The sequence below is a fragment of the Ursus americanus genome, chromosome 6, assembly GCF_024610735.1.
Source record: "Ursus americanus isolate L20-20 chromosome 6, mUrsAme1.1.p, whole genome shotgun sequence".
NCBI lineage: Eukaryota > Metazoa > Chordata > Mammalia > Carnivora > Ursidae > Ursus > Ursus americanus.
Window position 1 is genome coordinate 35,178,946 of NC_142132.1, and position 16,188 is coordinate 35,195,133.

The following is a 16,188-nucleotide window of genomic DNA, read 5'->3' on the forward strand; positions in this document are numbered from 1 at the left end:
GCCATGCTGGGAATTGTAGTTTACCTGCGCAGCCCGCCCCTCCCTCCACTCGAGTAAGTATTCGCTTTAAGGTTCTAAGGCACTTGCCTCGCCTACAAGTACCAGCAAAAGTTAGTGTGTTAAAATCCACAGCCTCACTTCAATCCTTCTTTGCCTTATTCTGAATGAGAATGTTGGGTTTCCCTCAGAGACGTTCACATCTCCCACCATTCCTTCTAGAAAATACTGTGGGGAAAGTGATTCTTTGGCGAACCGGACACTTTTGCCAAGGGCTGGTAGCACTTTTGAAACAGTCATAAGAAACCTTTTTCCCTCTGCCTCCTAAAATTCAGTTTGTTCTTTAAAATGGTCTTATCGGGAAGAGGGAGAACTGACGAGAAGACCTCGGAGAAAGGGTGTCTTTGTCCAATCAGAACGGCGGTCCCCAGCACGCGGCTTTGTCTTGCGGTCACCGTCTCCAGCCACGAGATGGCAGGGCTCTCTCTAGGACGAGCGGTGAGCCCCAGTACTGGTTTAGCCAGACAGGTTCGACAAGGGAGATGCAAAATTGGAATGTGTCAGTTTTCCATCTGAGAAGGGTACAAAGTGGTATATATCCCACACATTTGATGTTTCCACATTTTTGGACCTCATTTCAATGAACTCTCGAAGATTGATAAATTATCCGACAAAATTGTGGAACTATAGTTTACATCGGTGCTTCTCAAACTGTGACGAAGGGCCAGTCTCGCCTCCACTCCATCCTACGTACCCTACCCCGCCTCCAATTCTTCGCAGACCGGTACGTGGTCCCTTGTGCGTTCCGGGTAAGCAGCTCTGGCCTCATAAAACTGATTTGACGACAACCGAATTGCCTATACTCGGCCGAATAAGAAGAGTCCACTAACTGGGGGTTAAATATCCAGACAATACCAAAGTGCCGTAAACATTTCTAAGCAGTTTCAATTTCTGTACTTAAACAGTACATAGATAGTCTCCGGTTTATGGACCACACCTTGATTAGTGCTCCTTTACATGCTTTCTTTCCTGATTTCAGAAGGGAATTTTAAGAGGGCTCTATTCCCTGTGGTAGCATGCAATTCTCCTTTTGGTTAAATTTAATAAAGAAGAAATATTTTGCTTTTTTCCAATACTTGTCATTTCCTGAGTAAGAACAGAAGAATTTTTTACTTCTGTAAATGGAACAAGGTCATGCAAAGCAAACTCAGCTTTTCATCAGAAAATCTATTGTTAATTTTGCAGGATCATACAGGCATCTTCACCTATGACCACAAAATCTAGATTGGTCAGAAATATGACCAATGTGTGGTGAAGGTGAATAAGATAACTGATTCTTTGATGTCAGCATTAGACTAAATAGGGCTTCTTTCTTTGAAAGTCATGGTGCTCTTGTTGTGAACTGTACCATTTAGACTTCTTTTCTTATCTTCACCCCAGGCCTAGGTGAAGAGGAAAAGAAAGGGGGAGAAAGAAAGTGAATAAATAAGAATCACTGAACACTTTACTGAGGGCCAGCTAATTTGGCCAGCCAATTTGGTAAGTACTTAGATATCTTATTTAATTTTCAAAGCAACTGTGAGTTAGGTACTGTTTTTTTTGTTTTGTTTTGTTTTATTTTATTTTGTTTTTGTTTAGCAACATCTGCATTTTATATCTGAGAAATCTATGGCTCAGGTAACAGGGATAGAACTATATGTAGATCCAGGCAATTTGGCTCACTTTTCTCTTCCTGTACTGTCTCCTGGGCAAAGCAAGCAGTGGGGAGAGTTGGAGGTTGGGAAGGGACAAGGGAAAGATAGGATGGGATGGTGATAGGGAAGAGGAACAAGGAAGAAGGTTCAGAAGTTGGCCTGCAGGGAAAGCTGAGGCAGCAAGGATCTGAAGTTTGAAGGAGACCCTAAAAATTTCTGCCTGGAAAATAATAGTACTGCATAATTACTCTATGTACTTTGTGTCCATTATCTGATTTATCCATTTTGTATCCACTTTGTATCCATTATCTGATTAATTATCACAACCAGCCAGTGAGGGAGATATTGTTATTCTTATTATATCTGAGGTCAGAGAAGATGGATGGCTCTTGAGTCATTTCCTGTTCCTTGGGGAGTTTAGAAAGAAAGGGTGGCTTTTGGTATCCAAAGCAACCTTTGAGCCCTTCTTGGTCTCCCCAAAGGCCTGTCTTTCTTGAGCTGGTCTTCAAAAGTCAGTGTGTGTTCAGCTAATCTTTGGCCTTATCCTCTTTTCACTTGGTTCCCCTTTCGTAAATGAGCACTCCACTGGGCCCCTGTCCCCTGGCACCTTATGATTGGGGGTGGGGGGCACAAGGCAAAAAAGCAATATTATAACACGATTTGCACAGGCATCTAGCAGGGTTTTCTCTCCCAGATTGCGGGGAGTTTGAGAGATTTGGAGGTGATAAAGGATGTTTTCCTGGAAGAGGGATTGCTTGATTTGGATTTTGATGCATGGACTGAGGAGTAACAAGGTGCAGAGGTCGAGGGTTTATCCGGAAGTGGCACAAAGTAGACAGTGCTCCCTCAAAATCTGCAGATTTAATCAATGAACTCTTGAGCTCTTGTTCACCTTCATACCCACATCATCACTCCTGTAGCTGTTGGATGTGTTCAATGATCTAAGCACATGGCTGAAATCCACTGAAATATGCATATGGTATGCTGGCATGATACACCAGCCATCCAAAAAGAACCCCCTCTTTTTTCCCCAATGATGGAGCACTTACAGGAGCTCCGGTGCAGATCGAAAAATGGTGCCCTTCCTCTAGGCAGACTTGTATTTGCTCCCATTCGCCACATGGCTGGTAAGTCTGTAGTGAATGATCTGCCCGTCTTTTTCCAGAGCTCCTAATAAAACATACTACAGTAGTTAATTGCTAAACCTAGAACTCTAATGGTACTCCATACGACCTCACCAATCCGGGAAGGCTCTCTCAATAATTCCTCTCTCATCGTTTTGTCTTCCCCTAGAAACTCCCATTACTGACCTGATATCTTCTGAATTTATCCATCTTCTGAGCCAGGGTAGTCTACCCCTGTTTGCAATGTTAACTAGTTGGTTTTTGTTTTTGTTTTTAACGTGCAATTAAAATGAAAGTGAAATTTTTTTATGTCTATATTTCTATCAGAAGTTTGATAATGAAAAACAGATAGAAAAGGCTCATATATTATAAAAATTAGCCTTGCGAAAATAAAGAATATTCTTACCTCTTTAAGATGCAAAGTATGCCTGTGACAAAAGAATACACCTCAAGAAGACATTAGGAAAGAAATCGAAGGAAGAACTGGTATTTGGAAAGATGTGTGATGATAAACTGAGTGAATGGAAAGAGGAGGACTGAAATTTCAACCAGGGTTGGTTTTTTAATACAGGTCAAATAAATGGTTCTATTAGTCAGGGTTCTCCAGAGAAACAGAACCAAAAAAGTGTGTGTGTCGGATGAGTGATTGGCTCAGGGGATTATGGAGGCTGACGAGTCCCCAGATCTGTAAGTGGCCAGCTGGAGGCCCAGGAGAGCTGCTGATGTAGCTCCAGTTTGAAGGACGCAGGCTCAAGACCCAGGAAGAGCTGATATTTCAGCTGGAGTCCAATGAGAGAAAAAACACAAAACAAAAACCAAAAAACATTGTCCCAGCTTGAAGGCACTCAGGCAGGAGGAATCCTTCCTTACCTGAGGAAGGATGGGACTTTTGGTTCTATTCAGGCCTCCACCTGATGGATGAAGTCCCCCTATATTAGGGAGGTTAATTCTGCTTTACTCAGCCAACTGATTCAAATGTTAATCTCGTTCAGGGAAAAAACCTCAAACACACCCAGAATAATGTTTGACCAAATATCTGGGTACCCTGTGGCCCAGTAAAGTTGATAGATAAAATTACCCATCACAGTGATGCTGCCTTGAAATTGTGGCATATTAAGTGAAAACAAAAATTGCTCAGGCAACTACAACTTCTTAACCAAAGGCAAGTTTACAAAGAATGTTTATTGAAAGCAAAAGAAAGAACAGGTCCTAAATAGAAATCAGCATTTGCAAACATAATAACTATAAATTCTATTGCTCAGTGTGTTGGAAATACAGCTTGGAACTTGCAGGATAAATGACATTTAAAAATCAAGCTATTTTGGGCATTTTCTATTGCAGGCGATAATCAAGTAGATATATACAAGCTATTTGTGTTGTTGAAAATTTCGATATGACTAAATATCATCTGGAAATGGAGCCCCCCAAAAAAGGCACATCATTAGGAAATGGATTTTCTTGTGTGTATGGAGAAGAATTTTGAGAATTTTAAAGTAGATTTGTCAGAATTGGTAACCATGACTACAGATGGGATTCCTGCAGGGGTCATTTTTAACATCAGACTTATGAAACATAAGCACAATGTGACAAGATTTTGTCAAGACACAGAATTTTAGCCAATTTATTGTACCATTGACTAGAAACCATTTTGAGCTCTAAACTTAGATACTGTACAAAAATAATAGCCATGGTAGTTAACCACTCAGTTCCAAATACCTGTAAATGGATGGAGTGGATGTTGAAAAATTTTGAATTGCAGAAAGATATTTTCTTGTTAATATTGTCAAGGAAAATATCTCCACCTTGGCTCATCAGTGAAGACTGGGTCAGATTTAGTCTTTTTTTTTTTTTTTAAAGATTTTATTTATTTATTTGACAGAGACAGCCAGAGAGAGAGGGAACACAAGCAGGGGGAGTGGGAGAGGAAGAAGCAGGCTTCCAGCAGAGGACCCTGATGTGGGGCTCGATCCCAGAATGCTGGGATCACACCCTGAGCCGAAGGCAGACGCTTAAGGACTGCGCCACCCAGGCGCCCCCAGATTTAGTCTTTTGGTTGACGATATATCTCCTTCAAATATTTGGATCTCCCCGAATCACATAAACTGATTTGTTCATAGATAACAAAATTGTGTCATTGGGAAACTCATCTGGCTAGGAATAATCTAGGTCATTTTCTGCACAGAAACTAGTTTTCAGCTATGAAAATTATGGTCTAACCTCATACTGTAGCATCAAGACTATGATCCAAAAAAGGTACTCTGATTTAAACATTTAAACTTTATGATAATATTGTTTAACTTGTCCTTTTCAATTCATATCATTACTATGAATGAAAATTACACGAGGAAGTTTTGCTATTTAAGGACCTACATAATAGCTTCAATCTTGCATCTTGGCCTGGAAAACGTAAAATACATATATTATACTTTAGAGAAAATGTTTGATGAGCCATTCTTTAAATCAATGTCCCACAACAGTGTTGATGCCCTTTCTTCCACATCCTAGCCAACCCTGGGGGTGGGGCACTTGAAAATTTATGTGGGTATTTTTTTAGTCTTATTGTTGTCACAATAATTGAGAAGTGGGCTGGCTGATACTAGCTTTAGCAGGAAGGGCCCAGGGATGGTAACTATCCTGCAGTGTATGAGAAAGTCTAGTGGGATGAACACTTGTTCCTTGTCTGGCATGGGTGAAGTGTGTTTATAATTTTTTGCATCTAGAACCTAAACATGTTTTATATATAAATGCACAGCAATTTTTTCACAATTTTTTTTATATGCACAGAAGTTTCCAGGAATATAACTATTGAGTAAACAGAGGGAGGACTATACTTTACTTTGCTTGGAATTATGAGTTGGTTGAAACTGTGAGAAAACTAGAAAGTTGTTCCTCATTTCAAAAAATCATGTCATTGCAGTAACACTGCTGCTGTTATTTGGGTTGGCAATGCAGCACACCTGCATCACTGTGTATCTATAGCACTCAGATTTATGGTGACTCACATACATACATATTACCCTTATAGACATACATATATGTATGTCATCATCTTATATACATAATATCTAATACATGTTAAATAAGTCAATATATGTATATTTAACCTTTATTTACAAATACTACATGTAAATTAGAAGTACTGACAATATTCACTTAGCTATTTTAAATCTAAATTTAGGGCGCCTGGGTGGCTCAGTCTGTTATGCATCTGCCTTCAGCCCAGGTCATGATCCCAGAGTCTCCGGATTGAGCCCTGCATCTGGCTCCCTCTCCCTCTGCCTGCCACTCCCCCTGCCTGTGCTCTCTCTCTCAAATAAATAAATAAATAAATAAATAAAATCTTTACGAAATCTAAACATATTAGAATCTAAACATATTTATTAAAAGAGTGTCCCCCATATTTATGGAACCCTGTCGCCTTTCCTCCAGTCTACTGATGAAATTTCTAGTTAAACTGAAATGTTAGCTCTGTGAATTCTTTGGTTTCTCTAGTCAGGTTCAATGCCTCTTTCCTGTGGGCTCATCTTTAGTTCATAGGTATACTATGAGGCTTTGCCTATTGTATTATAACTTGCAGTATTAGACACTCAGTAAATGTTGACTCAATCATTGAGTGAATGCTGCTTTTATCGTTTTTTCTTTACATTTATTTAAATTGAAGAACTTCATTTTTCTTTTAATTAGTCCTTCAGGTTCAGAGCATGAAAGCCAACATTGTTGAATTTTTTCCCTGACAAAAGCTCTCCATGAGTTTTTCTCTTTGTGGAATTTGTATTGAGGAATAGATTTCCCACTAGGGGGTGCACGTGTACCACTTATATTTCAAAAGGGTCCTAGTATGAAAAAATTGAGTAATTTAAAAAGAAGTGTTCTTAGATCTATCTGTTCTTTGATTTTCTATTTCTTTTTTCTTAGAATTTTTAAAGGTTGTACTTATTTTGTAAAGAGAATGAAAATTTTCTAAATGGAAGGAACCAAAGAAAAAAAGTACATTTTTGTCATCAGCCTTAAGGGATAATGCAAACAAAGGTAGCATAATTAAAGGATGCATGTATCTAAAATAAAAGAAAACTCACAATTCACTTTTAAGCTGAGGATTTCTTTTACATCATGAATGACACTTGGTTATAAGCATTATTCTGCCTCAGTTTATTTGACAAATTTTTCTTTTTTTAAAGATTTTATTTATTTATTCGACAGAGATAGAGACAGCCAGCGAGAGAGGGAACACAAGCAGGGGGAGTGGGAGAGGAAGAAGCAGGCTCCCAGCAGAGAAGCCTGATGTGGGGCTCGATCCCAGAACGCCGGGATCACACCCTGAGCCGAAGGCAGACGCTTAACCACTGCGCCACCCAGGCGCCCCTATTTGACAAATGTTTATTGAACACCTGACACATGGCAGAATTAAGAAAATATCCTTGTTTTGGGGGAGTTCACAGTCTAATGGGAAGATAGGGAAATGTAAAGCATACTGCACTGGTAGATGCTAGAATAAAAATATGAAAAAAATGCTTCAGGAATCTAGAAAGGATGAAACTAGCTATGGTAAAGGGGGTCATCACAGAGAAAGGGGCAGTCCTGGTTCCAGACTAGCTAGCTGCTCTTATCCCAACTGAGCCTCCCAATGTCTGTTGACAGATTTCAGTCCTTGTCATGAGGATGGGTCTTCTGACGTCTGTCTCTGTGCTACTGCTCCACAGCCCAGCTGGTAGCCGTAGGGTATTACCTGGATATTCATATGCAAACATCTTAGCAGGACATTTGCCCAAGCATTCTGGCTTTAGTAGTCTTTTCCCATCCAGTTCTGGGATCAAGGGACACCCTGGCGAATAGATTAGTTGAGTGAAGCAATGGAGTGTAAAAGTGAGAAGCTGAAAAACTTTGGAGAAGTAAAAGAGTAACTTTGTAGGAAGTCAGCCGCGTTGGGCATTTGAAATTACTGGAACCCCGGGCAGCATGACGTTAGTACACTTAACTGACTAGGGAGTTGTCAGTGGACCCTATGGCATAGAAAGCTTTATTTTACTGTGTTTCTTGAAGTAAATCTAGATTGTCAGAATATGCTGGTTTTAGGGGAAAAGACTCTCCTAAGCTTATGTCTATGGATGGGTATGTGTGCATCTGCATAGATATGACTGAGCATGTGCGTGTGGGTGAGTAGATGAGTACCTGGAGGGAGGAAGAGCTTATCAAAAGGCGGTAATTCCTGTTGTAGGCCTCGCCGGCTCTTCTCTACTACCCCAGAGCAGTTTTGAGAGAGGGATTACCAGTTGGAAGCATCAGAAACCTGTAGTCTCCAGTGCCCTCATCGACAATTTTATGAGACTGCTGTTATAGGAAATGAGAATCTAGACAAGTTTTCATACTTCTTAAGGCAGCAGAGTTATTTTTTAAATGAAAGAAATAAAAGAGATGAAAACGAACAACATGATTTGATTTAAATGCCAACACTTCTCTTACTCTCTCCAGTGTAACTGCCAAAGAGTGGGTGGGCAGGGGGAGGGTGAAGGAAGCAGCACCTTGGTATGGATTTTAAACACTAGGAATACAAGGACAAAACAAATAACAAATTTAGGGGAGTGTTTAGGTATTTTATGGGTATTTTGTGAAGCTTTACCTTTAGCTTTTCATTAAGAGAAAATTATGGAAACGTATACAGGCGATTTTTAGCATTTTTATGAAGAGAGGATTATTTGTTAGTCAAGGTTAGAGGGAAACAAAGAATTGCAGATAGTTCTGTCAGGATTTTGGGAAAATGATAGATGAAATTTAAACTCAACATAAGCAAGGTAATGCTGCAGAAGCTGAGATTTTCAATAACTATGTTTATGCATTGTGACAGCTTATAAATTAAAAACCTAGCAACTCTAAGGAAATACACCCAGCCATCACCAAGGATAATGTAATAGAGGTGACTGCTCTGTAAAAAGGGAGGTTTGGACCTGATGCTATATGGAAAATGGAAGAGGAAGTCAATTTGAAAGTAGTATTTTACTGATTATTTGGTGCATTTTTGTGTCCTACAATGAAAAAACGAATGCAAGAAACAGCAGAAGCTGCTATTGAATGAGTAGTCCAGGTGAGAGCTGGTAGGGGTGTAGGTGGCAAATTATATTAACTGTAGATTCAAATAATAAAACTATTGCATTTAAAATTCTTTGTATAATTCATTAATGTGGGATATTGTTTACGAGAGCCAAGACAGGATGTAAGTTGCCCTGATTATTCGGGGGGGGGGGGAGGAAAGTCAAAATAAATTATAATGATTAAAAACTTAAAATAAGAAAAGTCAAAAGTAGTTTGTGAAATTACCACATTTTTTTTTGAGAGTCCTTGAGACAATTCTAAACTCAAAAGCAGAAAATTGAACCATTTCAGTGTTGTTGTATATGATCCTGGCTAAGTCATTAAACTTCTCCCAACCTCTATTTCCCTCTCTGTCTTGAAGGGTAAACAGTTTCTTAGATGCTTTCTGGCTGCAAACTAGTTTTCTTTTGTCTGAAACTATGTTTAATACTAACATAAGTAAGATTGAAGACATTTCTTCCTCCATTTTCTTAACTACTAAATGGTATTGCTTTGTGGCCTAGGTAACTATCTTCCACTCTTCCTACGACTCAATGTATTGGTCTGCCTATCTCAGTGAGAAGAGATACCCTGACACGTAGGGATTTTTTTTTTTTTTTTACTTAAAAAAATTCTGTTTTTGAGCGTGTAGAGGGAAGAATATGGACATAGTAAGCAGATAAACCTTGGTTTGAAACCTAAATATTACTTACTAGCTGAATGCAGTAGCAACAACTGTGTTTCCTTATCTGGAAAAATAGGGCTAATACCCACCTTGAAGAATGAGAGTATTTTTCAGTTCTCAGATCAATACATTTTGAGGTTTCTGTTCCCTTTCTTCCTATTTATAATCTGCTAGGGCCTAACTAGAAAAGAAAACAGATTTGATTATTTTTAGAGTCTTTAAAGAAATCACTTTTGGTTTCCAATAAAACCTTTCTACAAAATGGAGTGAAGTAAGTCTCACAAATAATAAAAATCAGCCACTCTGACAGGGTTTGAATACCAAGGGGATTTTAGTCAGTGGGCACTAAGACAACATACACCTCCAGGATTCTTCTGCAGAACATTATAACCCGTCATTTCTTCGCTTATGGGCAAGATTTCCAGAATACCATGGGAAAATTAATCCTCATTTCAGTATATTAGGCTTTGAAGTCGGAATATAAAAGCAGCCGGGGTCTATTTTCAGAGCCTGAGAGGCCTGTTTCTAGACGCTAGAGGGTTAGTCACAATGGGTTTCAAGCCCCGTGTTGGTCCCTTCCCCAGACCCCCCAGCTCCTCCTGGCTGCCAAGACCTGAAGGCATCCCACCCTCTCCCTGCTCTCTTCTGAGCTCCCACCCCCACCCCATTCGGCTGCTTCTCCTTTTCCGTCTTCGCTTTCTCCCATAAGTGGTCAAAATAGGAAACGGAAGTATCTATTTGTTGCTTGGTGTAGCGCTCGAAAAGGTTTTTTAATTAAGAAAAAAAATCCTCTCCAGGTTCTTCATTTTGCAATGAGTCCGAGCGTCCGCCGGCCCCCGAGTCCTCCCCCATCCAAGCGTCGTTCATTCTGTGAGGAGGCTCGAGTCTGTCGGAGGGGGTCTGCGCCTCCAGCCGCACAGAGGGATCTGTGAGCTAACCGGCTCGGGATCCCGGGAGGCGCGGGGAGCACCGCCCCCCGCCCGGCGGGGAGGTGCGGGAGAGGCGGCGGCCCGGCCCAGCCAGGGAAGCCCGTCCCGGGAGCCCGCGGGGCGCGGGCAGCGGCGGCGGCGGCGGCGGCGGCGGCGGCGGCGGGGACGCGGCGCGACTGCCGCAGGGGAGCGGCGGCGGCGGGCGCGAGGGGCGGGGCGCACTCCGCAACTTCTGCCGCTGCCTCCCGGACGCGCTCGGCCGAGGCGCGCGGCTGCCGCGGGCTGCGGGCCGGCCAGCCGAGCGTGCCCGCGGGCCGGCGAGCCGCGCGTCCCGGACGTCCGTCGGTGCCGGAGGCGCCTCGCACAGGGAGTCTCGGCGCGGCCGCGCTCCCGCGTGGTCCGCAGCGGCCGGGGCCCCGGGACGTGCGGAGCCGCGAGGCCGAGCCGAGGCGCCCCCCAGCGGCCGGCGCGGGCCCCATGGCTGGGCCGGGCGGAGCGGAACCGGCGAGGTGAAGCCCCCGGGCCGGCGGCCGGAGCGCGTGGCTGGGACGCCGGCTCCATGGGCAGCAGCGCACAGCGGCACGATGATGGACGTTAACAGCAGCGGCCGCCCGGACCTCTACGGGCACCTCCGCTCTTTGCTCCTGCCGGAGGTGGGGCGCGGGCTGCCGGACCTGAGCCCCGACGGCGCCGGCCCGGTCTCGGGCTCCTGGGCGCCGCACCTGCTGCGCGGGGTACCGGAGGTGACTGCCAGCCCCGTGCCCACCTGGGACGCGCCGCCGGACAATGCCTCCGGCTGCGGGGAGCAGATCAACTACGGCAGAGCCGAGAAAGTTGTGATCGGCTCCATCCTGACGCTCATCACGCTGCTGACGATCGCCGGCAACTGCCTGGTGGTGATTTCGGTGTGCTTCGTCAAGAAGCTCCGCCAGCCCTCCAACTACCTGATTGTGTCCCTGGCGCTGGCCGACCTCTCGGTGGCCGTGGCGGTCATGCCCTTCGTCAGCGTCACCGACCTGATCGGGGGCAAGTGGATCTTTGGCCACTTCTTCTGCAACGTCTTCATCGCCATGGACGTCATGTGCTGCACGGCCTCTATCATGACCCTATGCGTGATCAGCATCGACAGGTAAGGGCCGGGCCGCCCCGTCCCGTCCCGGGGTCCGGCTGGGGTTATGCTGGTGGCTCCACCCCGAGCGTTCGCCTTTTCTGGGAGGATAAACCAGACTCCTCAGCGGGATTAAGGGCTGTGCCTAAAACATCAACCCCTACACATCAACCCTACACCAACCAGAGCAACTTCAGTTACAGCATAGCCTATATGCACCTTTAAAAGAAGAGCCCGAAATGTTCTAGTTTACTGTAGTGAGGGTTTTAAGACCAAAGTTAAAGTATTTTAAGCACTAGCAGTTCCAGCAGGGGGTCCTCTGGCTTGGTTTTTAAAAGGAAGGGATGTGATTCTTTCTGAGCTCAACAAACCCTTGCTGTGAGTCTGAAAGTGTCGTTTCTTTAGGAAGTCAGTCATTGAAAAGCCTCCTTGCTTCCAGATTGTGGGAACTGCTCCCCAGGCCAATGAGGGGACTGAGGATGGTTCCAGAATTGGGGGTTGTACATTTCTAAACGTTGCACCCCTATGGTTGCTGATTCTGAATCTCATTCTCTGGGAAGTCTGATTTTAGTGTTTGGCATCGCGGTCTGTATCCTGCAGGCTTGCTGACTGGAGCTTGTTTGAATGGTTGGTTCAAGCCTTTCATCATATCCCTTGAGAATCTTCTCTTGAGAACTCCCCAGTGGAGTAATTGCAACAGAGGCTGACCATCTGTCAGAGATACTGGGGGGAAAATTCCAGCCTTGGGTGTCAGATTGGGCTAGGAGACCCTGAGGTTTCTTCAGACTCTAGGATTACAGGATTCTGCAATGGAGCTAGTCTTTGGTCCCTGAAACACTGTGCAACTGACAACTCAAAGGATGGTTCCAATGTTCTTTGGCCACCTAATAACTCTGTTTCTCCTGAAACTGAAATATTAAACCTTAGTATTCACCCACATAATTCTGCTGGTGTTTTAAAACCCACACAGGACTGGTATCCTGTTGTGTTTAATGATACATAGAAATGACTGCTTATTTTCTTTGTGGACCTACAGAACCTTTAAATATGTAAACCTTTCAGCATAGAAGAAATAATTGATGCCTCCACACTTAAAACGACAGTGCCTCAAAGGATGGTTTAGCAGGAAACTGAGATTTTCTTCCTTTTCCTCCCTATAAACACTGCTATTTGTGGTTTGTTGATATTTAACATGTTGTCCTGTTTTACTGCTTGACCAGGGTTTATAATTATTGAATAAAGGGAACGATAGGAAAGGGGATATTTTCAAGAAAAAGCTATATTGTAGCTGCATTTAAAGATCTAGGTAATTTTTAAAGAATTGATCCTGCCATTTTATATATCATGTTAGGTAGGAGCTTCTGAGAGCAAACAAGGAATTATTTTTAGAGTAGTGCACGAATGGCATATATGAGAATATTAGCTCCAAACCTGACAGCTGAAGTTCTGAAATACTGTAGTTAAGAATGACAAAAACATATGCACTCACAGTCATATGAGTGTGGCTGTGGCAACAGGAAATAGAAGAGTGCACTCAATATACATAGTAAGTATAGAAATGAATTGTAAGCATAAAAACTGGACTGCTAAGTCAACCAAATCAGCACTTCTTGAATGAATGGAGTCCTTTTAAATGGAATTTAGTGTAGTACGACACGTATCAATTTATGCTGCAAGAAATGCATTTATAATTTTTTTCCTTTCATCATTGATAAATGGTACGTAAACAGTACAGTATACTACTCATCTCCTAACACAGCCAGTGCTTCTGTTCTGCTGGGCACATTCAGGTTAGGCTTGGGACCACCCTGAGATTCCTGTACATGAGCTAAAGGCTTTCTTCACTCAGTGTGCACATGTGACTTACCAGCAAGCAGCCGGAATGTCTCGATTACAGAGGTTAATCCTTCTTGGCTAGAACTTCCAGTTTCTTCATCCAGTATATCCTTAACGATTGTTACAAATTGTGGTACTATAGGGATATATAGTCAATCTCTTTATTTCCTATGAGAATTGCTCCATTGGTGAATTCTGCTTAAAAATTATTTTGGAGGATGAACATAGGGTTTTTTTTTTTTTAGATAAAATGAAGAACTGATAACACTGGAAGACACAGATTGCTTTTTCTTCCAAGAACACACAAAAATAAAAATGAGAAAAAGGAAAATGCCTTCGATATCTAAGGTGAATTATTTCTGAAGAGAGTGTTTTCTTCAGTTCTGTTGTAGAATATGACCAATGAATCTACAAATGTGCTAAGAAAATACAAAAAATTTTAATCTTCATGTATTCATTCCCTCTTGAGTACAAGGTTAGGTTACAGTGTACTTTGTACAGCATAATCAAGGATGAATAGTAGTATTCCTGCTTTTGAACTCTTACTGTATTGCGAGAGTTTGGATATCTATTGAGCATTTAACATGTCCAAAATGGAACCTTTGGTTTTTCTTAGCCACACCCCTACCTTACAGGGGTGCGTTTCTAGCCTTTTTCAGTGCAATTTCATGCTGTTCTTCTGTGGAGGCTTCAACACTCCCTTCCCCATCCTTCTCAGATAATGATTCATGATCATTGAAAAAGTAGCAGTCATTGAATGAGAGCCTCATTATTTTTCCACTACCAAACAATCTTTCTTACATCTGTTCCCTTTTTTATTTCTGTCCAATTAAAAGGCTAGAAGACATTGTGGCGTGGCAAAGACCAAACCACCTGCACTTCACATCCCATCCCTTCTCATCTCAAGGATTTTGTTCCTTCCTTGATCCCTCTTCTCTTCTTTGTCTTCAGCTTTTCCTCTCAACTGGGTCAAGCTTGATCTTCTATTTTCCTTTGGCCTTACTTGTCTCTGCAGTTACTGTTCCACTTCAGCTAAGCTGCTCAGGGAACTGTGCCCACAGCCTGTCTTTATTTCCTTCTTCCTCAGGTAGATGAGTTTGGCAGTATCAGGTCTACTGAAATATTTTAACTGGCCTTCCTGGTTTCATTTCTGACCATCTCTTGTCCGTTGCCCATGAAGTAGCTAGTGTAATCTTTTTTAAAAAAAATTTGTGTTAAGTGAGATAGCATTTACCTATAGTGAAATGCACACCTTGATGTGTTTTGACAAATGTCTATACCCATGTAACCAATACTCCAATCAGAATATAACATATTTTTCTAATTTTAGAAAGTTCCTTTATGCCACTTTCCGGATGATCTTTTAAAAATAGAAATCAGGGGGGCCGCCTGGGTAGCGCAGTCGTTAAGCGTCTGCCTTCGGCTCAGGGCGTGATCCTGGCGTTCTGGGATCGAGTCCCACATCGGGCTCCTCTGCTGGGAGCCTGCTTCTTCCTCTCCCACTCCCCTGCTGTGTTCCCTCTCTCGCTGGCTGTCTCTCTGTCACATAAATAAATAAAAAAATCTTTAAAAAAAAAATAGAAATCAGGGGCCCCTGGGTGGCTCAGTCGGTTAAGCGTCTGACTCTCCATTTTGGCTCAGATCATGATCTCAGGGTCCTGAGATCTTCGAACCCCAGGTGGGGCTCTGCGCTCAGCAGGGAGTCTGCTTGAGATTCTTTTCCTCTGCCCTTCTCCCTACTTGCTCTCTCCCTCCCTCTCTCTCAAATAAATAAATAAATCGTTAAAATTAAAAATAGAAATCAAATTATATTTTATATATAATTTAAAAACATGCAAAAGAGCTCTATACATAGTTTAGGTGAGTTTATATAAGGAGTAAAAGAAAAAAGTGCAGAGAAATGATGAACACCTCACTCATGGGAGTGGTTATCTCTGGAGGGGTGGGGGTGTAATGAGGGAGTAGCACGCATACCAACTATACTGGTAATGTTTTGTTTCTAATCTTGATGGTTGATACAGTCTTGCTATTCTTTGTATAACTTTCATTATATCTGAAAAATATTTTTTAATGTCTTTTGGAAATACATACAGAAAATGAACAATCCTAAGCGTAGATCTTGATGAATTTCCATAAAGCGAACACTTTGATTTAATCTGCCACTAGATAAAGAAATTGAACATTACCATCCTCCCAGAGTTCCCCTTCTGACCCTTCCCAGTTTCTGATACTCCAGGGATAACTGTTGTCCTGACTTTTAGTATTGTAAATTAGTTTTGTTGGTTAGAACCTCATATAAATGGAGCAGTATAGTATGTACTTTTAATTCTGGCTTCTTTTGCTCAATATAGTATCTGTGTGATTCATCTACAGTTTATAGTCTGTTGGTATTTTATTTTGTTTTATATTATTTTTTTTTGATGAGTAGTATTCCATTTAATTTGTTTTTCAATTCACCTGTAGATAGACATTTGAATTTTTTCCAGTTTCTGGATATTACTAATAGTGCTGCTATAAACATTTATTTGTATACAAGTCATTTTGTGGACATGTTTTCATTTGTTTTGGGTAAATATAATACTGTATAGTAAGATTCCTTATTGTATTTTAATTCTATTTACACCCTTTCATCCTTTGCATTATTGTTGTCATGTATTTTAATCTACATATTTAAAAGATCTATTAGATATTATTTTTGTTATTTTAGATAGTCAGTATTCATTCTTATTTCCCCACACATTTACCTTTG

General features: G+C 42.0%; 1 protein-coding gene across 2 annotated transcripts in view; it reads left to right on the plus strand.

Moving 5' to 3' along the window:
* The first annotated feature begins 10,797 nt into the window (after positions 1–10,797).
* Positions 10,798–16,188, plus strand: part of HTR7 (5-hydroxytryptamine receptor 7) — a 76,493-nt gene continuing 71,102 nt past the window's right edge. Inside the window, exon 1 of one of the 2 annotated variants that reach the window (XM_045810054.2) lies at positions 10,798–11,624. In XM_045810054.2, the coding sequence (XP_045666010.1) occupies positions 11,080–11,624 (545 nt within the window). In that variant the 5' untranslated portion in view covers positions 10,798–11,079. The remainder of the gene's footprint in view (positions 11,625–16,188) is intronic. The other variant, XM_045810053.2, reaches the window with a different exon arrangement.